The following is a 25,286-nucleotide window of genomic DNA, read 5'->3' as shown; positions in this document are numbered from 1 at the left end:
TATACCGAACATTGTTGGTAAACATCAATATGTGTACATCCATTTTGTGGCTATTTTGACACAAGCAATATTCTACAATTCTTAATCTAAACTATGGGGAGGGGGACTTGAACTTGGATGCAAGGGGGAGCATGCTCCTCTAGTCAACTTGATTACGTCTAGGTCTGCAAGGGGCTACCTGCTAAGTCCATTTTGTGGCTATTACATAGGGCATGGGAAATTCACGAGACAGAACTGGGTTGTAACTGTCTGCTGGTATTTTATGCATTCCATATCTTAAAATGCTTGAAAATAAACTAGTTTCACTAAAGAAACACCATAAATAGGATCAAATCCAGAGCAACTGTTCTTTTAATAGGGTTTTAAGATTAGTACTTTCATGTTTAAAGAAAAACAAACATGGACAAAGTATGGATCTTTGCCATTTTGCAAACAAATAGAATATTTTCTAACAACATTATCATCTCAAAATGGCGAATCTCAAAGAAGGTAGACAAACCTAGCATTGAAATCCAACGGACACATGACACCAGCCAAAAACTCGAATATCCTTCGGAAGGGCCCGATTCAACACCCTCACGGAATTGATTTCACATTCTGAGAAAGGCATGAACAAAACAAAGAAGCATGTGTTACGAAATGGAATGTGGTTAGTTGAAATTCATCTAAAACTCAAATGGTACTAGAAAATCGTAAACGGGGCCGTTAAAACAAATCTCATATGGTTCAATTCTTTTTTTTTTTTTTTGAACAAACGATATGATATACACTAAGGAATATACACTAAGAAGGAGGGGATGAGCTTAGCTTCACAATGGGCTATCAATAATGTGGCTCAAAATAACCTTTAGCGAGAATTAAACCTAAAAACTCTCATTTACAAGTAAAAAAGAATATCACTAGACCAAATACTAAGTGGCCATATGGTTCAAATTTTAGCATAGTAAAATCTATGCTTAAAAATTTCAACCACAGTACTAGATTCCTTTTTGTTGCTGCTTAGCCTCACAACATGCTATCAATAATGTGGTTCAAATCAGCCTTCAGTGAGAATTGAACCTAAAAACTCTCATTTACAAGTAAAAAAGAATATTACTACACCGTAGTACTAAGTGACCATATGGTTCAAAATTTAGCACAGTAAAATCTATGCTTAAAATTTTCAACTACAGTACTAGTTTCCTTTTTGTTGCTTTTTTTCCAGTGAAGAAACTTTTTGCTCATATAGACCGTTCGATACAAAAACTTCCCCAAATCAAGGCCATGCCATTTGACCTTTACAAAAAAAAAAAAAAACAAATCATCATTCAACAACTTTTAAGAAAAAAAAACTTGTTTTTAGTCTTTTGAGATCTATAAAATAATATTAAAAGTAAAATTTTAAGACCATCTCCAACTCTTAGAGTAAAATCTAAAATTTTTAACCTAGAAAATTTAGGTTTTAACCTAGAAACAACTTTTATACTCCAATCCTTCTAGCATAAAATTTTAGCCCCAGATTATTAAAGAATGAATTTAGGCTATTTTTTTTTAAATTACCTTTAAAAAAATTATATAGATTATCCTAAATTAATTTTATGAGCATTTTAACCTAAAAATATTTAAATTCCTATAAATATTGAAAAACTACTAAATCAACACATGAAACTCATGAAACACTATGGAAGAATATGAAACACATGATAGAAACAATAATTGATAAACCATAAATTTAATACAAACGATAATTAATAACTCATAAGTTTGTATAAGTCATAAACTTAATACTAATGATAATTAATAAACTATATAAACTTAATACAAACGATAATTAGTAAACTACATAAACTTAATAATGATATCCACCACCTTGACTTGGTGGTGGACTTGAGATATAGCCTTGATATGAATCATCATCTTGAAAGATACTCGTTGTGGCATGCCTTCGCAAAATTTCCTTTTGCTTATCACGTAAAAACTTCTTCCGCTCTGAAGGGTATTTGTTGAGGTCTTTCATTATCAAATCACATTCGAACCTTTCTTACTCCCTTTCCCCTTCCTTCATAAAGGCTAAGCGCATTCGGACCGCTTCTTCCTCTCGAGAGCTATGGCTTTTGGCAAATTTTGCAAATCCGGTAGAAATCTTTGCACTAACTGGATCTTGGAACTTCCCTTTTCTCTTTGCTTCCTTTTTCTTATCTCTTTCCGGGGGCTTTGCAAAAGAAGAAGTTGGGGTCAACAAATCGACACCTTTATTGACATCATTTGTCCTTGCGGCTTCACTACCAAAAAATTTTGCCCATTGTTGGTCCGCATCGGCTCCCCATCTCGGACAATCCTTGAGGACGTCCCAAGCATGATGCAACTTAAAAGTAGGGGTGTAACTCAGGCAGGTTGGAAGGTCAACCCAATCCTAACCCAACTTTTACAATTTGGGCTCGGGTTCAGATTGGGTTTCATTTGGGTTTGGGTTTACTTGGTTGGGTTCGGGTTCGGGTTGTCCAACTTTTTCGAGGTTATTCCTGTAACAATTTAGTTTCAAGAATTCCTAAAAATATTAAGCCAAGTAACATCAAAGCTAGCTAACTTTAATTTCATAAATCAATCAAAGTTGATGAGCAATTGCTTCGAGACACAATGAATTTAGGTTTTGCAGACGAACAATCTATTATAAAGCTTTAGGATTTAGAGACTACGAATATGGGATGACTAATTGAAGCCTCTAATTCCTTAAAAACTTAAGTAATTATAAGGAGTAATTTATTAAAAAAATATTTGAAAGGGTGTTGGTTTTTGGACTTGGCCCTCTTGGGTGTAGTATGAGCATTAATTGATATGGGTTATAATCTAGTTAGATTGGGTTTGATTAATCGGGTTGGGTTAGGATGGACGGGCAAATGATCAACCCAACTCAACCTAATCAATGAACGGGTTGAAATTGGGTTGGGTTCGGATGGGTTATAACAAAAAAAAGCCCGCTTGTTTGGGTTTAAAGTCGTGTTGAACATGGGCGGGTTCGGGTTGGCCCAACCCAAGTTGCAACCCTACTTAAAATCTTGATTTTTTGGTGTAGTTCTTGTATTGTAAATTGCCATTTCTTTGCCATCCTATGATAAATACAATTAGTTGCAAAATAATATTATGTACATGACAAATAAAATATCAACAAAGAAACTCATCATTTCTGCGGCGCTCCTTCCATTAGCCATGTCAACCACGGCTCTCTCCAAGCTTCCATTCCATAAAGTGCAAGCTTTGTTGATAACCTTCCACCGATCGTAAACACCACCAACTTCCCCTTGGTCGGCGTTGGAGTTTTCATTGAACTTATCAACGATTTTACCCCACAAAACCTTTTTATTTTGATTCATGCTAACGGCACCATCTTCGCTAATAGAAACCCATGCCAAGCATAAAACTACATCTTCCTCAAAGGTCCAATTACGCCCTCTAATATGATCTTTTGCCATCTTGAAAATTTTAGAAATGGGAAGAAATGATTTTGGAAGATGGTAGAAAGAAAAATTGGAAGAATTATAGGAGAAAAGTGAGTTTTGTGTGGATGTTTGAACAAATACATAGGTATTTATAGAGTTTTGGGTGAATTTTGAGTTAAATAATTTTGTTTAATTATTTTAGCCGTTGGATTTAAATTTGGGCCGTTAGATCTTTTTTTTACCGTTAGATTTGATTATAATTTTCTCAGCCGTTGGATTCAATGTATTTTAAAATTATATTTTTTTTATAAAAATAATTTGAATTTGGAACGGTCCAACGAAACCAGCCTTAGGATTAAAAATAGAGTCGTTGGGCTCGTGATGGTGGCCGACAGCTGCCCTGATAGTGGGCCCCTCATGTCGGGCGTTGAAGGCTAAAAACGTGTGTGGCGTGTGTAGCGCATTGGTGGGCTTTCGGCTTACCTTTTTCTAGCGCGTCCACGCACACAACTGGGCTTCACCAATCATTTTGGGCTAAATCTTGGCTAGTATTTGCGTTTGTTTTGAGTTCTAGCACTTAATATAATTTTAGAACAAGGGTTGGAATGAATTTCTTCTTTTTTTTGGGGGGGGGGGGAGACTTACTCCAAGGGTTGGAGTAAGTCTAACATGAAGGAATATGGTAGACGAATATGCTGGATAACAATTGCCTGTCAATCATAAGGGGGACAACTTAAACAGAAAAAACTATTAAAAAAATCGAAAAATCAGCCAAAACCCCGGATTTCAACTATAAAAACCTAGATTTCAACTAATTTATTTTTCTTTTAGTTTTCAGTAACTTTTAAACAAAAGGACCCTCAATCAAATGCCCTGACGCGTGCCTCGGCTACCCAGGCGTGCCCTGACGAAATCTATGCAAATTTTTCACCAACTCCCATAAAACAAAGGCGATTTTCCTCCTACCCCGCCTCCTAGGCACAACTTGGAGGCGAGTTTTTTAAAACATTGCATTAAACTAGCCGTCAAGTTAACCTTTGTTTTTTTCATTATCCCCACATGTATAGTATCTTGATATACATTAGTTCTAGGTAAATGCTTTCAAAAAGACAAATTTTAAGAGTAAAAAGCGCATATGTATATTGTATAATGAAATCTATGATATTTCATAGTTCGAAATAAAAACTTAAGCAAACAAATTTTGAAGTTGATAGTAGTGCAATTTGGTCAATAGATGACATTTATGTGGATTCTTTGTACTTGTATCCCGTTTTCCTTCTATACATTTTTTTTCAACCAAATATTCAATTGTGCTACAACATTCTACGATTACATTAAAATAAGAGCTCAGTCCTGATTTTTACTATTTATTAAGAAATTCAAAGTTCAAACAGTGAAATAAGTATCTGATTTTATCATATAGGAGAACAGTGAAAAAGTTATTAAAAATATATAACAAACCTCATGGCAGCAACAATTTGAAAGTTGAGATGACAACTTGGCATTCACAGCCTCTAATTCCTGGAATTTTAGATGCAAATAAGTTATTAAAACTATAAATTTGTTAAAAAAATGTATATACTTTGAAATACATCTTGTAGTATAAGAATGATTGAATTAGAGATAAAATTGGGTACGTAGATAGCGTGACACACCCTGACCCAATCGAGACGTGCTGGCCGTCACGTGAGGATGACGTAGCCATGTGTGCGGTGCGGAAGTGATAGGGATGCAAAGAGGTGAGTAATTAAAAACCAAACTCACTAAGTCACACTAAACAAATGTAAGTGTGAGTGAAGATGTTTAAGTATAATTACACATATTCAGAGCGTAGGTAACCAAGTGCAGTCTAGTAAGTCAAGTACTAATTATACAATATCAGAGAGATGGTCCTACATTAACTATATTCTGTTAGAACCGCCGTCAACTCCTTGTAAGCCACCAACAAGCACGCCTACCTAGAACCTAGAGGGGCGCAAAACAGAAGGTGTGAGTGGGCAAAAACAAAGCTTTTCAAAACCATTTCTCTTTTCAAAAGTAATAACCCCTCACCGTAAAACCCGTATAATTTCCCAGAAAATAGAATACATATATATATCGAAACCATACTCGGAATAGCAAGATCCACATGTATGCCATGTCAAATATCTCAGCATAATGAATAAGTAAACCAAGTGAAGTAAATCCATAAAAAGTGATATGTCAGCTGGATCCACCTATTCTGGCTTGTACGACTGAACCTATAGCTCATCAAGTATGCCTGTACACGAGTCGGAACCACCTATTGTGGTCTGTACGACAGGGCTAGGTGTAATAAGTACGCTCAAGTGCTACGATCACGTGAAGGCTATGCGATAAATCATAGGTCACCTACAAGTCGGAACCACTTAATGTGGTCTGTACGACAGGGCTGTTCACCAAACTTGAATCCAAGGTGAGCGTGAGGTGCGGGAGGTGAACATCACGTGAAAGACTGTACCCTGGCCACGGGCGGGAGCACTAACACCGGGGTGCAGGTTCATGAGCTCTAGATGCATCTCGACACCATCATACACACTACAATCACTACCATCAATATATACTCACCTGAAACTTACCTGAGTGTCTGCAACGTCAAGCATCAATATACATAACTATACTAATGCATAATCAAAAGTGTAATGCAATTGACATGGCATGTAAACGTAAAACCATTTAAATCAATTTCTGGGAAAATGTAAAGCATATTTTTATGTATATAAAAAGCCAAAAGCCCACTCACTAGTATGTGGCAGGGTCGTAACCCCCGTGTCTCGCTTGATTGCGCTCATCCTCCGGAAACGTCTCACCTATATGTGAAACAACTATTTTAACGTTATTTTTAAGCACATAACTAAAACTATGTAATAAATTCTCATACGTTGCTCAATTGGGGTGTTTGAATATACCATCGTGGCCTACTCAACACCACAAACATCCCCATATTTTTAGAAAAAAATTTCGATGTCCTATGCGCAGGCACGCTGACGATAACCTTAACGCCGTTAGGGAATATTCCGTTAAATAACAGCATATTCCGTTAAATATATCTGACGCCGTTAGGTATATTCCATCAAAATTGACGGAATATTCATTTTCTTTTCCAGCGGTTCGCCAGAAACCGTCGTCGGCCACCGCTGCATTCGTCGTTTTCTGGAAAATCTTTAAACCTTAATATCTTCTTCATTTCTCAACCAAATTTCATGAATTTTTTACCAAAATGAAGCTCTAAACGAGTAGAATGTATTCTTACCACTTTGAAGTCCTAAAATCCACGGGAAAAAGTCAAAAAATCCTTTGATAGTCTGGTCAAAACTGCAACTTGAGGAACTAACTTATCCCGATGTCCAAAACCTTCCAAAACTTCTTAATAATCTTCGTGAAGTTATTTTAAGACTCTTTTGGACTTTAAAACTCCGTGAAATGTCCACGATCACAACGGAGTAATAGAGCACCTTGCTGGAGCTCACTAGTTCTCGAGATCCCGAGGTTCTTCCTCCAAACTAAGGGTATGGCTCTGTTCCTGAGCTGCAAGGAGTTCGAAAATAACCTCTACTAGCTCGATCTGTGCAAAATGAAGCTGGTAGAGGGTATGAGTGTACGAACTGTACGGATTAGGGAAGGATCAAGAGAGAGGGTTAAAGTATATACGTGTGTGCATGTGTGTGTGTGTCCGGGTTGGGTGCAAATATAAAAACCTTAAGCCCGAATTGGGCTACCAATTATAGGGCTAACATTCATCCAAAACAACCCCCTATTTTTAATTGGGTCCAAAAAAGTAGGAAGTGAAGTAGTTGATCCCTTTTCTTAGCCCGTTCATACGTTCACAACCCATCGCTCAAGGGCAAAATCATCATTTCTACGCTTTTGAGGATCAAATATATATTAATTCGGGACGGATCGTCACATAGTGGTTCTAGGGTAATATTTTTTTTAAGGGAAAACTTGATATAAGTCCACTTTTTTTAGCCAAATGTAGGAATAGCCAATTTATTAAAATAAGTCAAATTCCTTAAATTTAATTATTTAATTATCAATAATTATCTATTCAATGATAAGATTTATTATCAAAATCAAATTTCTTCCTAATTACTCTTTGATTATTTCTTTTTATTTATTTATTTATTTTGTTATTTCTTGTTCTTCCTATTGCTTTAAACCCCATTTATAGATTTTATTTTTAATTTTTATAATCAACCAATATCACAAGTTAATTATTTTTATGTATCTATATGACATATTCTTTTTTATAATCAACGTGTCACAGATTAATGTGTCTTGTGTGACAACTTGTCCCTGATTTTACGAATTTATTAATTTTAAATGAGGGAATTGACAAAAATGCCCCTAAAGGCAATGACTTTGACTTCCGTTGACCACCGTTTAGAGAGACATATGATTTATTCTTTTGGTGTATTGGCGTAGTACTCGACGATACGAACGTGTAGGCACAAGCGGAATCGAAATTGGAGCTACCATGGAGATTTTACGGATTAACGAACGTGATAGGTGATTTGATAATTTTATGGTTAGAGATATTTTGAATTGTTTTGTGAGCCACGTGGGGCCCACACTCCATTTCTGCTCTGTCCGGTGTCCCCTCTTCTAGAAATCTCAAATCTCTCTCTTCTTTTCTTTTTTTTCTTCTTTCTTTTTCTTTCTTTTTCCATCTCTCTCCTTTCACTCTCTCTCTCTCTCAAACTCTCCCTTCCTCCCGTGAACACATCACACCAAATCATTTTTAGAAAAATGGCAGAATGTATGTAAGTATGTGCAAAGAGATTATACTCCAATATTGATAATGGAATATGAAGATAGTAGAACCCTAATATACAAACTAGCAACAACCTTTACAAGGCCAGTTTGACAAATTACAACAGCAGATAAGATCCCATAATCAAGTCTTACAATCAACATCCTATACTAGGAAAATAATCACAACATCAATCAACGAAGATTTACAATTAATACAAGAATTTCAACAGCAAACACCATCAAAACATTCCTAGCACCCCTAGAAACTTGAATCCAACCTTCGGTTTTTGAAAATCAGAGTCCCAACGCGAGTCCTACATCCTTCTTTGGAGCCGCGACTTTCTAGGCCAATTTCTCATTGATCTCAACCAAGGTAAGGTCTCTAACCACCATATTTGAATTCCTCTTGTTGAGTAGATGAATTTTCATGTATATATGGTCGAATTTGGTAGAGAAATAAGGAAGTTATAACCATTCGAACTTTCCCCAGTTTCCGATGAGATCCGTGGCTTTCAGGCCATTTCCCAGCCGACACACAGCAAGTCATCCATCGCGAAAGGTACCATTCTCTTTGTCTTGTCGAGAGGTATGATTTTTGTTTTGACAAAGTTATGGACGTTTAAAGTTTGTCCAGTTTTCCGACAAGTTACCCAGTTTTCGATGGACCAGTCACCTTTTAGGCCATTTTCCGGCCATCTTCGGCCACTTTTTGAACTCCAAACAAATACAATCTTGTTCTACACACTTCCTAGCTTTGTTTTGATATATTATGGGACAATTTTGGTTGAGAAACAAGTGAGATATTATTGTTTAAAGTTTACCTAGAAAATCCAGCCATTTCTAGTTTCCGACTGCCGACCCTAAAAAAAATAAAAATAAAAAATAAAAAAAAGGGCTAGCCCGAATCCATGGGCCAAATCCGACCTGGCCCAAACCTGGATCCGACGTGGATCCATTTCAGATTTAAAAGGAATATTCCCTTGGAATATTCTGTTACATTTCAGCTAACTTTAACAGAATATTCCATCTGAGAATGGAATATTCCATTAAGGTTAACGGTTGATCGTTAAGTTGACTTTTGTTGACTTTTTTGAAATTTTCTCATAAACCCTTCTAGGCTAATTTCGACGCCCCGAGTCCATTTTTGGCATCTATTTAGTGAAATTCCAAAGTTTTAATATAGTTGACCATCGAGACGACTCGGTTAACTTTTTTAGGGTTGACCATTGACTTTTTACAAAATTTGCTAGGGACCCCCCTTAGCGTATTTCGACGCCCTGATTCCAAATCCACACTCTGTTTTCCTAAATTTAATTGTCTTAGTGAAGTTTTACTAATGGGTCCGAATATTATGCTTAGGTGCGATTACTATTGGAGACTCCAGCTATCTTAGTTCGAATGGTTGCGACATTGCAAGTAATTGTGAGTGGGTTTTTTTTTTCTTTTATATAGTATATATATAATTGTTAGTTTCCATTTATACATTTCATAAAAAGTTTTCTACAATACGCCTAGATTAGCGTGATGTTTATAAGATTTAGCATATTGATAGAAATTATGAAGTTATGCTACGTCTTACGGGATGCACAGGTATGCATATTATTATTGATGTCATAATTATATTTACGGCTATGAATAATATTATGTTGACTAGAATTATCGAATCACTATGGCATGACTATATTTATGTTATCTACTCATCGTTTGTTGCACCGGTGTTAGTACTTGCCTAGGCCAAGACCAGTCTTTCACGTGTATATGCACGTCGCTCCGTACACTCACTTTGGATCCATTATAGATGCCAGTCATGTCCTAGATTGTTATAGGCAATTTGGGACTCGTATGTGATACGTATAGCGTCAATTTTCACGTGATTGTAGTACTAGAGCGTATATCATTGTTACACCTAGTCTTGTTCATGTCAGAATATCTCTGCATGAACTAGTGTGTCAGCATGTGTCGATGAGCATTCGATAGGATATGTTTATTTATGCGAGAATATGTGATTACGAAAGTCATGTGTTTACTTACGAAATATTGTGCCGTATGGAATTCTTGGGATATTGCAGGCTAAGTATTTTCTTACTATACATAGTATGTATGTTTTGGAAATTATACTTGTTTTACAGTGAGGGGTTATTATGTATTTTTGAAAAGGTTTTTACAAAACTTTATTTTTAGGCCCACTCACCCTTGTTTTTAGCCCCTCCAAGTTCTAGTAGCCGAGCTTTCGTATCGACGAGGATTCTTAGCAAATCTTAGTACGAGAGATTACCTACGATGTTATAATTTTCAATTCTCTCTACTGTACTTTACTTATGCTCTGACATTACGTGTGAATTGGGTTCAATCCTGCTCACCAGCGCACTCTTGTATTTAGGCACCTTTAGATTTAAATTTATTCACATTTTTCACATCACCACACTTCATGGCTTCGTCACTCTCCTAATGTCGGCCAACACAGGTCGATTCAAAGTCTAGGTAGACATTCCGGGTCGGGGTGTGTCACCTTGCTTGTAGGTATATTATGTTTTTTTTCTACGTTTTAGTTAGATTTTATATCTCGCTTACAGGTATAATATACATTCATATATTTGTTCTTGAGTTACGGTAGAATGTTTTGTAGATAATTTATGTTAGTATATTAGTTTTTTTTTTGTTATAAGATATTAATTAGATTTTTTGGAGTTGAAAAATGCATAATATTAAAAGATTTTAATTGATTTTTAATATTTAAAAGAAATATAAAATGAGTATAAAAGAAATGAAAACATGTAATTAGATAACTAGATTCACTCATAAAAACCATCCATGTTTTTGGAACTAGATCTAAAGGAAAAAGATTCCTTCCAAATAGGATCCCCACATCTCAGCTATTCTTCGTGTATTATGCGGTCATAAATCATTTGACCTCTATTATTTTAAATTAAATACAAATAATACCTGATGAAAAATGACCGTACGATACACGATAAACGACTGAGATATGAGAATCTCTAGAATCCCCACATAATGGATCCGGAGGGGATCCTTTTCCAGATCTAAAAGCCCCTGTTTTTAACAAGGCACATTTTTTTTCTGTCAAAGTTCTTTCTTATGTGGACTTGAAACGAGGTGTAGTGGACTTTCCTTTGATAGTTCCGTTCAAAAACCATCTGCCCCTGGTTCCATTTTGAAGTGCTGATCAGACATCAGAGAATCGCTGACTTGCCAACAGATGAATACCACGGGCAGCCAGTACGACGTGTTCTTGAGCTTTAGAGGCGAAACACGCAAGGGCATCACGGACCACCTGTACTGTGCATTAAAAGACAACCAGTTCAATGTCTTTCTGGACGAGGTCGAACTACCTAGAGCGGGTGCTATAACAGAAAACCTGAAGCAAGCAATCAAAGGGTCCAGACTTGCTGCCATCATGTTCTCAAAGGGGTATGCGGAGTCCAGATGGTGTCTTGAGGAGCTGGTGGAGATCATGGAGTGCAGAAGAAGACTGGGTCAACTTGTTTTTCCGATTTTCTACGATGTTGATCCTTCAGATGTCAGGCATCAGACTGGTAGTTTTGCAACGGCGTTTCAGAACCATGAACAAAAGTTCAACGAAGAAACGGTCCGATCGTGGAGAAATGCTCTTAATACATCTGCAGGGTTGAGCGGCGAGCATTTTCGAGTCAATATCGAGTAATAACTTGCTTATTTCCTTCAACAAAGTAATTCTTTAAATCGTTTTTTTTTTCAAAATTAAATTGCAAAGCTTAGAAACTCTGATATGAGGATTGATATATAAACGCTTGATCTATCTCAATAGATATGAGTGTGTTCGGTGTTGAGTATTTGTAAAAGTTTAACTAGCATATTGGTACATTTTAATCCTTCAGTCTCATAGTAAATCTTACTTTTCCTTAATTATAAATTTTAATTCCAGGTATGAAGGAACGTTTCTCAAGAAAGTTGTTCGCCAGATCGCTGGATTACTGAAGAAACCATGCCTAAGTGAACCCGCAAATCCAGTTGGAATAGATTCTCGCCTGCAAGAAATCAGTAATTATTTAGATGTTGGAGGATCAAATGATGTTCGCATAATCGGAATTTGGGGGATGGGCGGACTAGGTAAGACAACGATTGCAAGAGCTATTTTCAACGAACACCACTACAAGTTTGATGGTGCATGTTTTCTTTCAAAAGTGAGAGAGAAGAAACTGGTTCGTTTGCAAAACAAACTTCTGTCTGGTATCTTGAGATCGGACAACATAAAGGTGAGTACAGATGATGAAGGGACTGAGGAGATAAAAAGAAGACTTGGCAACAAAAAGGTTCTTGTTATAGTTGATGATATAGACTGTGTGGAACAGATACATAAATTAGCTATAAAACGTGACTCGTTTGGTTCAGGAAGTAGAATTGTTATAACAACAAGAGAGAAACATTTGCTACCGACACCTGAAGTGGTGGATGAGGCATGTTCTTTGCCAGCAATGAATAACGATGAAGCTCGTGAGCTCCTTAATCGGTGTGCCTTGATAGAGAACGATCCTAATGAAGAATACCTTGAAGTCTCAAGAAAAGCTGTTGATTACTGTGCGGGTTTACCAGTTGCACTTGAAGCTGTAGGTAATTACCTAAAAAAAAAAACCCCGAAACAATGGACAAGTGCATTGAACAAATGGAAAAAATTCCAGCCTTGTGGAATTCACAATATTCTTAAGATAAGTTATGACAGGCTTAGTGATGACCAGGTGAAGGATATATTCCTTGATATATCCTGTTTCTTTATTGGAATGAACAAGGACCGTGTCATGGCAATATTGGATGGGTGTGACTATGAACCAACAATAGGTATTAAAGAACTCGAGGACCACTGCCTTGTAACTGCTGATCCAGAAGGCAATCTGACGATGCATCGTTTGATTCGAGACACGGGCAGAGAAATCGTACGTGCCAAATCCCCTCAGCTTGAAAGTCGTTGTAGATTGTGGCATCATGAAGACGTAAAGAATGTATTGAGCAAAAAATGTGTAAGTACATCCTCAATCAAATTGCATTTAATACATGTTCGTAATAAAGGAGAAAAAAGATACTGATTTTATTTACTGAATTATTTGAAAATTATCCCTGTAACACGGATGACTAAATTAGATTGTTAAAACAAAACTGATGTCTAAGCAAACTCTATATCATTGATCCAGTACTGGTGCTCTGCACCGGTTAAAGTCTAAGCAAATAACCCTGGTCTTACTTTAGTTTCTTTTCCTTTCTAACAGGAAAAGATAAAAATCGAAGGAATCGCTTTAGATTTTCCAGAAACTGACAAGCTTATCTTCAGTACAGAACCATTCAGAAATATGCTGAACCTGAGATTACTCAAAATAAAAGGCGTAAAGTTCACTGGAGACTGCAAACATCTTCCCGAAGAGTTAAGATGGTTAAGTTTGTCCAACTTTCCTCTGCAGACCATACCAGAAGATTTTAATCAACCAAACGTAGTTGACATCGACCTGAGTTGTAGCAATCTAAAACTCTGGAATGACAACGTGGTAAAATACAAACACAACCAAACTATTAATTCTTTCCACCAGGTTTTTTAAATACCAACATCATGCTTTCTCTCTTCTGTTTGAATTTTGATATTTGTTTTCCCTTTTTGTCTCAGTCACTTGAAAAGTTGAAGTTTCTCAATCTTGGTTATTGTGATTACCTGGAACAATCACCAGACTTTTCAGAAATCCCAAATATTGAGAGATTGATACTCGAAGCCTGTAAGAGTTTGTCCAAGATTCACCACTCTGTTGAACTATTGGAGAATCTTAAGTATTTTTCTGTTGCGCATTGCAAAAGCCTTCAGGAAATTCCAAATTTACCAACAAATTTGGAAATCCTGAAAGCTGATGAGTGCATCGCATTGGAAAAGATGCCAGATTTTTCAGCGATGTCGAGAATGATAGAACTGCATCTGAATCACTCCCCCAAGCTCACTGAAATTATAGGCTTGTGTAAGTCATTAGACTCCATGACAAGGATTCGTATGGAAGGGTGTACCAATCTCACTGCTGCCTTTAAAAAAGCAATCCTACAGGTCATCTCTCTCTCTCTCTCTCTCTCTCTCCCTGTGCACCCATCCGTATACAGCTTATATATACATGCATGTATTAATTTTTTGTACAAATCTTACTCCATGGTATAGGGAATGAGGGCGAACAGAAATGGTGATCTTTTTCTCCCCGGAAATGATCTTCCATCAGGGTTTACATGCGTTGACCCTGAGAAAGAAATAGTTGTGCCGCAATGTTTTCGCTATGATGCAAAAGCATTGACTATGTGCATCGTTTGTTCTTCAGACCACTCCCAATCTGGTGATTCTCTTTGCATCCGTGTTGAAAATCGTACCAAAAAAACTGAGACTTCCAGCTCTCCAATGCATGCCACCGTAATAAATCGCCATGAAAGTTATACTTGGCTGGGACATTTATCAAACAATAAGCTCAATGTGAACGGGGGGGACAAGATAAATGTTGGTGCACACTTATCACGACACAGGAGTACTGATGATATTCATCTCAGGGTGCAGAAAATAGGGTTTTACCTAGAGCAGGAAAATTTTGTCAATCAATTTTCCAGTCTTACGACACGTGCAGACAAGGATGTCAATCTTATGCAAGACCAGGTGATGACTCTCATCTAAGGAGAATCGATCTCGTAAAAGAAATTGATGTCACAGATAGTGGAGACTTATACCGAGGATTTCAGAGGCCAGGCACCGCAAGGTGGTTACGAGTCGACGATGTATTATTGAGTGGGCTTTGTTTTCTAACCTATATTATGTTTATATAGTTTCCAGAGTGATTTTATGAATGTTTTACATCATGCCACGCTATTATTTAGAAATGTTATTTGTTGAGGACGATTTGAGATTTATGAAATTATTATGGCATGATGTTGTTGTAGCTTTGAAGAAGTGGTTGTAGCTTTGAAGAAGATGAAGCATAAAAAAGCAATAGGCCCAGACGATATACCAATCGAAGTGTGGAAACTTTTGGGAGAGACAGGTATAACATGGCTCACTGACCTTTTCAATAGGATTTTGAAAACGAAGAAGATGCCAAATGAGTGGCGAACGAGCACTTTGGTGCCTATCTACAAGAATAAGGGCGACGTACAAAATTGCATGAACTATAGGGGTATTAAGCTAATGAGTCATACAATGAAGCTCTGGGAGAGAGTCATTGAGCATAGATTGAGGCAAGAGACACGGGTTTCGGACAACCAATTCGGGTTCATGCCAGGGCGCTCAACCATGAAGGCAATCTATCTCTTACGAAGATTGATGGAAATATATAGAGATGGGAAAAAGGATTTACACATGGTCTTTATAGATTTGGAAAAAGCGTATGATAGGGTCCCAAGAGACATTCTTTGGAGGATTTTAGAGAAGAAATGAGTACGAGTAGCATATATCCAAGCTATAAAGGATATGTACGAAGGAGCAAAGACTGCCGTAAGAACTCATGAAGGACAAACCGAAAGCTTTCCCATAACTGTAGGATTACATCAAGGCTCATCCTTAAGTCCTTACCTTTTTGCGTTGGTAATGGATGAGTTAACATGACATATTCAAGATGATATTCCTTGGTGTATGCTTTTCGCAGACGATATAGTGTTGATAGATGAAACTCAGGAAGGGGTAAATGCAAAGCTTAACCTTTGGAGAGAAGTGTTGGAATCTAAAGGTCTTCGCCTAAGCCGATCAAAGACAGAATATATGGAGTGCAAGTTCAGTGCAAATGGAGGCCAAAACGAGTTAGGGGTGAGGATCGGAGATCAAGAAATACCAAAGAGCGACCGTTTTCGTTACCTAGGATCTATCTTGCAAAAGAACGGAGAATTAGATGGAGATCTTAACCATAGAATATAAGCTGGATGGATGAAGTGGAAGAGTGCATCCGGCGTGTTGTGTGACCGCCGTATGCCACTGAAGCTCAAGGGAAAATTTTATAGGACGGCAATAAGGCCGGCGATGCTGTATGGCACAGAATGTTGGGCAGTGAAACATCAACACGTACACAAAATGGGTGTAGCGGAGATGAGGATGCTTCGTTGGATGTGTGGGCACACGAGAAAGGATAAGATTATGAATGAGGATATCCGGGGTAAAGTAGGAGTAGCCGAAATTGAAGGAAAGATGAGAGAAAATCGGTTATGGTGGTTTGGACATGTGCAAAGAAGGCCTACTGACGCTCCGATTAGAAGATGCGACTATGGGACAGAGGTTCAGGGCCGAAGGGGTAGAGGAAGACCTAGAAAAACTTTGGAAGAGACTCTAAGAAAAGACTTAGAGTACTTGGATCTAACGAAGGACATGACACAGGATCGAGCACAATGGCGTTCTAAGATTCATATAGCCGATCCCACTCAGTGACTTGGATTTTCCAAGTCTCCAACCGAGAAGTTTTCCTTACTCGGGAAATTAAGGGAACACTACCCCAACCTACATGCTCCACTCAGAAAGCTTCAACATACAAGCTTCAACAAAAGAAAATTCAAATAACTTAGCGAAGAAGGCTTTGGTGTATTTAACACAATACGTTGAAATGAAGGAAAGCTTATTTATTGATATCCCCGATAAGCTACAAATATGTACATATACATGAGTCAAAATAAACACACAAAAGGGAGCCTTCACAAAGGTTGCTTAGGAGAAGTCTCAGCAATCGGTAGAGCCCCAGAAAGAGAAGGCACCGGAGGGGGATCATTTGGAGCCTCAGTACTGGACAGAACCCTAGAAGGAGGAGGCATCAGAGGTTGATCATTTGGAGCTTCATTACGCGGTACAGCCCCAGAAGACGAAGGCAATAAATGCCTTTGGAACAAACCCACAAATCTCTGATGATCAAGTAAAACCTGACCATCAGTTTCCTTCATCTGGTCAAGCTTCCTCTTCATGTTTGTAGCATAGTCATGTGCGAGCCGGTGCAACTGTTTATTCTCATGCTTGAGCCCCCTAATCTCCTGTTTGAGACTCATCACTTCAGCCGCCAATGATTCAACTTGGCGGGTTCGAGCAAATAGGCGTTGGGCCATATTAGACACAGAACCTGCACACTGAACACTGAGAGCCAGCGAATCCTTAACAGCTAACTCATCAGACCGTTTGGAAAGTAGTCTTTTATCTTTGGGAGTGAGAAGGTTCCTGGCCACCACCGCAGCGGTCATATCATTCTTCATCACGGAATCCCCAACGGTAAGAGGACCAGTAGGGGAGACGAAGGATGGGCGCCATATGTTGTCTGGAGAAGGCGGGGCTGCTTCTTCAACAAGGTTCAAGTCAAAACGACGGTCGGAGGGGCCAGACATTTTCAAAGGTGTTGAAGAGAGAAGAGGTCGGACAAATCAAGATCTTAGAAGTGCAAGAATGAAGCTTCTACTGGTGGAGATTCAAGTGTGCTTTGGAACTTAATGTCAGCCCCTATAAAAATCTGCACTCGACGGAGCTTCAGAAATCGAAGAGGCGCCTGCTCAGAAATCGAAGAGGCGTTTGCTTTCTCAAAAGCTGGGCTGCTTAGAGATCACGAGGGTTGATCTCAGAAATCGAAGAGGCGTTTGCTTTCTCAAAAGTTGGGCTGCTCAAAGACCACGAAGGCCGATCTCAGAAATCGAAGAGGCGCTCGCTTTCTCAAAAGCTGGGCTACTCAGAGACCACGAGGGCCGATCTCAGAAATCGAAGAGGCACCTACTTTTCCAGCCTTGTCAGCACCTGTCACACGCACACTCAGCTTTGCGGAAATTATGGGCATTCTGTCAAAGACTTCTGGGGAAGTAGAAAACACATGAATCTTACTGTTCAATCACCCACTTCCCACACGCAACAATAGCTCATGGGTACCACAGATAACTTTGCCAAAGTTCTTTGCCAAAGTTGAGCACGTGAAGCTTGCAGCTCCCACTACATCGCTCTGACCAAGAAGGGTAAAAGAATAGCAAAGAAACAGCACTAACAAAGTTTAGACCCATAAATTTTGAAGGTCTAGCTACCATATTATTACCCACAAGGGTAAAGGAACAATACCACTGCTGGATAATTGGAAAGTCCCTGTGTGTCAACCTCTGTGCTTCGTGGCAAGGTAGACTAGCAAACATGCCCAACCTTTACTCATATTCGAGAAAACACTCCCAATAAGATTGCTTGCTCCAAAATCTAAGAGGCACCGTCCTCCGAATCTCAAGAGCCAGACTCCCAACATGACTACTTTCTTAAAAATCGAAGAGAGGGTAAAGGAACAGTACCATTGCTGGATAATTGGAAAGTCCCTGTGTGTCAACCTCTGTGCTTCGTGGCAAGGTAGACTAGCAAACATGCCCAACCTTTACTCACATTCGAGAAAACACTCCCAACAAGATTGCTTGCTCCAAAATCGAAGAGGCACCGCCCTCCGAATCTCGAGAGGCAGACTCCCAACATGATTACTTTCTCAAAAATCGAAGAGACACTGCTCCCCGAATCTCGAGAGCCAGACCCCCAGCATGATTGCTTTCTCAAAAATCGATGAGGCATCGTTCTCCGAATCAATCGAAGAGGCGCTCGCTTTCTCAAAAGCTGGGCTGCTCAGAGACCACGAGGGCCGATCTCAGAAATTGAAGAGGCACCTACTTTTCTAGCCTTGTCAGCACCTGTCACACGCACACTCAGCTTTGCAGAAATTATGGGCATTCTGTCGAAGACTTTTGGTGAAGTAGAAAGCACATGAATCTTACTGTTCAATCACCCACTTCCCACACGCAACAATAGCTCATGGGTACCACAGATAACTTTGCCAAAGTTCTCTGCCAAAGTTGAGCACGTGAAGCTTGCAGCTCCCACTACATCGCTCTGACCAAGAAAGGTAAAAGAATAGCAAAGAAACAGCACTAACAAAGTTTAGACACATAAATTTTGAAGGTCTAGCTACCATATTATTACCCACAAGGGTAAAGGAACAGTACCACTGCTGGATAATTGGAAAGTCCCTGTGTGTCAACCTCTGTGCTTCGTGGCAAGGTAGACTAGCAAACATGCCCAACCTTTACTCACATTCGAGAAAACACTCCCAACAAGATTGCTTGCTCCAAAATCGAAGAGGCACCGTCCTTCGAATCTCGAGAGCCAGACTCCCAACATGACTACTTTCTCAAAATCGAAGAGAGGGTAAAGGAACAGTACCATTGCTGGATAATTGGAAAGTCCCTGTGTGTCAACCTTTGTGCTTCGTGGCAAGGTAGACTAGCAAACATGCCCAACCTTTACTCACATTCGAGACAACACTCCCAACAAGATTGCTTGCTCCAAAATCGAAGAGGCACCCCCCTCCGAATCTCGAGAGCCAGACTCCCAACATGATTACTTCCTCAAAAATCAAAGAGACATTGCTCTCCGAATCTCGAGAGTCAGACCCCCAGCATGATTGCTTTCTCAAAAATCGAAGAGGCATCGTTCTCCGAATCTCGAGAGCCAGATACCACAGACCACTTTTTCAAAGTGCTCTGACAGAGTTAAAACATGTGAAACTGGCAGCTCCTAATACCGTGCTATGACCAAGCAGGATAAAGGAATAGCATTACTACTTGTTGTTAGGGAGACTCCTATATATGTCGACCTCCATCCCCAACGGACAGGCAGACCTGCAAAAATGCTCAACCCTTCATCATATCTGAGATGGCACTCCCAACGAAGCCTTTCGAAATATTCAGCTTTCTTTCCCCCCGATAATACCTCTGCAAACAAGCTATACTAGAGCAAGAATATCTCATATCATCAGGGTTAAAAGCAAGAGTATCCCATATCATGCTTTTTCCCTGTCTTTTCTTTTGGCCTTGTTTTTACCTGCAAGACAAGGAGAAAGAGAGCAATCAGTCAGCACTTGGAATCAAGCTTCCAGCCAGGAACTGACTGCCTGGAACCCCTTACCTGATTACTTACCTGGCATTGCTCTCGAGTACTCAACTTCAACATCTTATGTTTCCAGGGAAGATTCCGCATCTGCTTGAGGAACAGATAGGGCAAGTGCGAAGGATACAAGGAAGCATGTGGAGACAAGCGTAACAGCACACGTGCCGATACATCCATTACTCTGTCAAAAGCAAAAGTATCCCATATCAGCAGGGTGGAACGTACTCTAGATTTGATGGACTTGTTTTGACCCTCAAATTCTTCAGTCGGCCTTATACTCTGGAGGAAACCAAAAAACCCTCCAGCTCAGTTCAAGAATAAGCCTGTGGAAAGTTACTTCTTCAAAAGCAAAAGTATCTCATATCATCTCTTCTCATTTTTCTTCTCTTTATCCTTCATGCTGCTGCAAGATGGGGAGAAGGTGAACAATCAGTCGGAGCTCTGATTGCTTACCTTGTCTGTCACCTCTTTCAGCAGACCCCCTAGCTCGGCGACTTGGGGGACTCCCACTACATGGTTTGTATCGCGCTTGACCAAGCCTGAAACTACAAGTAAGCTTCAAGTGAAATTGATACATTACCTTGTGCATCTCCACCAGTTAAAGATATCACCCCTGGATGGAGGAAGAGTACTTCCAGAGAAGATGCCACATCTACCTATGAGACAGATAAGGCAAGTCAAGACGACACCACACTCCGATACTTAGAAGTTTCGTGATTACGAGATCATTCTCCCACAATATTTCCTAATGTCATTTGTACTAAATCATTCACTTGTACTCACTAAAGGAGAGCTTGAACCTATGTACTTGTGTAAACCCTTCACAATTAATGAGAACTCTTCTATTCCGTGGACGTAGCCAATCTGGGTGAACCACGTACATCTTGTGTTTGCTTTCCTATCTCTATCCATTTATATACTTATCCACACTAATGACCGGAGCAATCTAGCGAAGATCACAAAAAGTGACTGTTTTCGTTACCTAGGATCTATCTTGCAAGAGAACGGAGAATTAGATGGAGATCTCAACCATAGAATACGAGCTGGATGGAAAGAGTGCATCCGGCGTGTTGTGTGACCGTTGTAGGCCACTGAAGCTCAAGGGAAAATTTTATAGGACGGCAATAAGGCCAGCGATGTTGTATGGCCCAGAATGTTGGGTGGTGAAGCATCAACACGTACACAAAATGGGTGTAGCGGAGATGAGGATGCTTCGTGGGATGTGTGGGCACACGAGAAATGATAAGATTGGGAATGAGGATATCCGAGGTAAAGTAGGAGTAGCCGAAATTGTAGGAAAGATGAGAGAAAATCGGCTCCGGTGATTTGGACATGTGCAAAGAAGGCCGACTGACGCTCCGGTTCGAAGATGTGACTACGGGACAGAGGTTCAGGGCCGAAGGGGTAGAGGAAGACCTAGGAAAACTTTGGAAGAGACTCTAAGAAAAGACTTAGAGTACTTGGATCTAACGGAGGACATGACACAAAACCGAGCGCAATGGCGTTCTAGGATTCATATAGCCGACCCCACTTAGTGGGAAAAGGCTTTGTTGTTGTTGTTGTTGTTGTTGATTATCCATATTTTATCTGCTCATCATGCATGCTGACACCAGTGTCTAGTACTTGTCCGGGACCAAGACTAGCTTCATGTATATGTTCACTTTGCACCGTTATGCTTACTTTAGATTCATTGTAGGTGACAATCTGTATTAGTTGCTTTTGTATCTTGAACTCGTATGTGACGCACTTAGCATCACCATCACTTGTATGAAGTACTTGAGTATAGATTTATTACACACAACTTGTTCCATGTAGCTCTTTCTGCATGGACTTGTGTGTCTACATATCATTAATGAGCATGTTATGTTACAATTGATGAGATATTTGTGATTTACCCATATTCTTAGCATAACCGCTTTTATACTATTATTGGGTTTTCATACTTGTATGATTTTAGAAACTATAAGGGTTTGATAGCAAAGGGCTATTATGTTACGAAAAGTAAAGGTTTTAAAAACCCTTATTTTGCCCATTCAAACATTTTGATTTGCACCTCTCTAGGACTTAGTAGTTAGATTTTGTGATGACGAGGGATCATTGGTGATTCTGACATTTGGGTACAATAATGTAGGAATTCTACCTCCTATTAGTTGTATAATATCCATCCTACCCAGGATGAGAATGTTCTCTTTTCTACTGCAATGTTAACTATGCTTTGACATTGCATGCATTGTTGTAACAAGGGTTTATTCCCACGCTGCCAATCTCACTCTTAGTTAATTTAGTTTTAGACTTTAGTTTTAACTATGCTCTGACACTGCATGTAATCGGTCTCACTATCTGTCCAGGTGTCAGCAAACATGCCTAGCGGCTGAGCCAAATGGAGGCTAAGGTGGGCACGGGTCCATCCAGAAATGATTTATATTCATTATCTGCTAGTTTTAAATCAACAAAGCATATAGCTCATTCATCCTGGACGTTTTGATGTTTCTGCAAGTCATAGGTTCGAACTTGCTGGGTTAACGTACTTCATCTCTTTTTGAACCAAAAAACAAAAAAACCTTAGAAAAACGAACCCTTTTCTTGGCTGGTTGATATGAAACAATCTTTTGAGCCATGATTTTAATTTTTTGTTTGAATCTAATGTTAACTTATTTATTAAAGCTTTTAACAAGTTCTGTTTTTAGATATAATTATTTCAGTACTAAATTTTGGAAGAGGATCGTCTCTTGAGCTCAGGATGGGGATCCTCCTGACCACGAAATCCGGACCGATCAAATTTAATCCAACAGTTGCAATTATTATAACTTTTAGAAGGTCCCTTTTTTTTGGAGCCGTTGGATTAAATTTGAACGGTCCGGATTTCGTGATCAGGAGGATCCCCATCTTGAGCTCAGGAGATGATCCTCTTCCCTAAATTTTACATATATTTTAAAGATGGGTAAATTACAATTTACACTCTCATGTTTGGGTACTATTGCAATCTCATACAACATCTTTAAAATATTTTAATTTCATACATTACTTATTATTTTATTTTAATGTCATACATCCGTTAACTTTTCTATTAGTTTAACTGTTAAGTGGTGATGTGGCAATTACAGGTCCCACTCTTTAGCTGACGTGGCAGTAGTAATATTCCACATAGGACAAAATATATATTTTTTCTTTTTGAAATGTAACTGTAGGAAAGAAAAAAAAAAAATTTAGGGTAAAGTACAAAAAACTATCTTAACTATTGGTGTCATGACACTTTCATACCTCATCTTTTAAAATTGACAATGTCATACCTCATCTTAAGAATTTGGTCCAAGGTTATACCTTCCGTTACTTGGCCGTTTATTTTTCAGTTAAATGCTGACGTGGCTTGATTCGAGACCCATTTTTTATTAAAAATTATTCAAATATAAAAAAAATTATTTAATATTTTTTAAAATAATAAAGAAAAGTAAAAAAAAAAAAAATTCCTTCTGTTCGTCCCTTCCCCCTCTCTCTCCCCCCATCTTCATCTTCTTCTTCTTCCCTGCTTAATCTTCAACCAAAAAAAAAAAAAAAAAAATTTGAAAACCCATTACTTGGCCGTTTATTTTTCAGTTAAATGCTGACGTGGCTTGATTCGGGACCCATTTTTTATTAAAAATTATTCAAATATAAAAAAAATTATTTAATATTTTTAAAATAATAAAGAAAAGTAAAAAAAAAAATTCCTTCCGTTCGTCCCTTCCCCCTCTCTCTCCCCCCATCTTCATCTTCTTCTTCTTCCCTGCTTAATCTTCAACCAAAAAAAAAAATAAAAATTTGAAAACCCATTAACTCCCCCCCCCCCCACCCCCACCCCCACCCCCACCCCCACCTCCACCTAGAAGAAGAAGAAGAAGAAAAGGGAAAAAAAAAATGCAACCCAACCCAGTTCGCGCCCCCTTCCCTGCAACCCAGAAAGAAGAAGAAAGAAGAAGAAAGAGGAAGAAGAAGAGGAAGAAGAAGGAAAAAAAACAAAAAACCCCAAACCAACCCAGTTGTCTCATCCTCCAAATCGGGAATCCCCTCTCTCTCCCTCACCTCTTTCGAGTTCAGACTGCTCGTCGTGGACCCGTACCCGTATCTAGCCTTCGGATAGTAACCTGGGTAACCACTATTATCAAATGTATCAAACACATTCAAGAAATCCCAAGTCGAGACCCTTGGAGGCGAAGGCGATGTAGGGTGGACGATCGGCATGTGGTGGTGGGCTTGGTTGCCGTCAATTGTAGGGATTCTCACTATTCACCGATGACCCCATCGGGTACCCCAAAAACCCACCACCGCCATACGACTGAAAACCTGAATAACGCAGATAGGGATCTGGATAAGGACCATTTTGGGTCGGATATCTCTCCGGCTCTTCATAAAACACCGTCTGCATCGGCGTCTCCGTCCTCCTCATATAATACACATATGAATTCGGAGGGTAACGATAGGAAGAAGAAGAGCGTACCTCTTACTCCAAGCTGTCCTTGATGTTAATGTGACCCGACGATGAGTCAAACTCGAATTCTGAGTCGGACCTAGACGATAAATGTATGTGAGCGTCGTCAATGTCGTCCGCTTTTAGCGAATCAGCGGAAACAGAGTGCGATATCGATGTAGACAACGAGTGGTTTGTATGGGGTTTCCTCTTCCTGGGCTGCCTTCGTCGGAGGGCAATGTGAGAACCAGAGATCCCGACGGTGAGGACGACTCGCCGGCACCCATCCTCCACCTCATCCATTCTCCACATCCTCTTCTGCACCCATCCTGCACCTTCTTCGCGCACCCATCTTCAAGCCGACGGGATCTGGGTTTTTTTTTTTTTTTTTTTTTCTGGGTTGCAGAAGGGAGAAGAAAGGGGTGGGGGTGGGGGTGGGGAAAGGGTGGGAGGAGGGGGGAAGACAAACTGAGGGTGGGTGCGGGGGAAGACAAATTGGAATATTTTTTTTTTGTTTTTGTTTTTTGTTGGGGGTTATAGATGGGGGGAAGAAGATGAAGATGGGGAGAAGAGAGAGGAGGGGGGAGGGGGAGGGACGAACTAAGGGTTGTTTTTTTTTAATTTTTTTTTTACTTTTATTTATTATTTTAATATTTAAAAAATATTAAATAATTTTTTTTAGCTTTTAATAATATTTTAATGATTTTTTTAATAGAAAGTGGGCTCCGAATCAAGCCAC

At 39.1% G+C, this 25,286-nt stretch overlaps 1 protein-coding gene and 1 long non-coding RNA gene across 2 annotated transcripts in view; one reads left to right on the top strand and one right to left on the bottom strand.

Moving 5' to 3' along the window:
* Nucleotides 1-15,086, top strand: part of LOC126585049 (uncharacterized) — a 104,993-nt gene extending 89,907 nt beyond the window's left edge. The window contains exon 9 of the mRNA XM_050249439.1: nt 14,368-15,086. Within this exon, the coding sequence (XP_050105396.1) occupies nt 14,368-14,865 (498 nt within the window). The 3' untranslated portion in view covers nt 14,866-15,086. The remainder of the gene's footprint in view (nt 1-14,367) is intronic.
* Nucleotides 15,087-17,994: 2,908 nt separating this feature from the next.
* On the bottom strand, nt 17,995-18,680 carry LOC126585061 (uncharacterized). The gene is made up of 2 exons (XR_007610286.1): nt 18,543-18,680; nt 17,995-18,324 (listed from the first exon to the last, which is right to left on the bottom strand). It is a non-coding gene; the product is annotated as an uncharacterized LOC126585061 (long non-coding RNA).
* Between the last annotated feature and the right edge of the window lie 6,606 nt (nt 18,681-25,286).

Source organism: Malus sylvestris, chromosome 10 (assembly GCF_916048215.2).
Source record: "Malus sylvestris chromosome 10, drMalSylv7.2, whole genome shotgun sequence".
NCBI classification, from domain to species: domain Eukaryota; kingdom Viridiplantae; phylum Streptophyta; class Magnoliopsida; order Rosales; family Rosaceae; genus Malus; species Malus sylvestris.
Note: the sequence above shows the minus strand (reverse complement) of the source record. Positions and strands in the feature narration are given on the sequence as shown.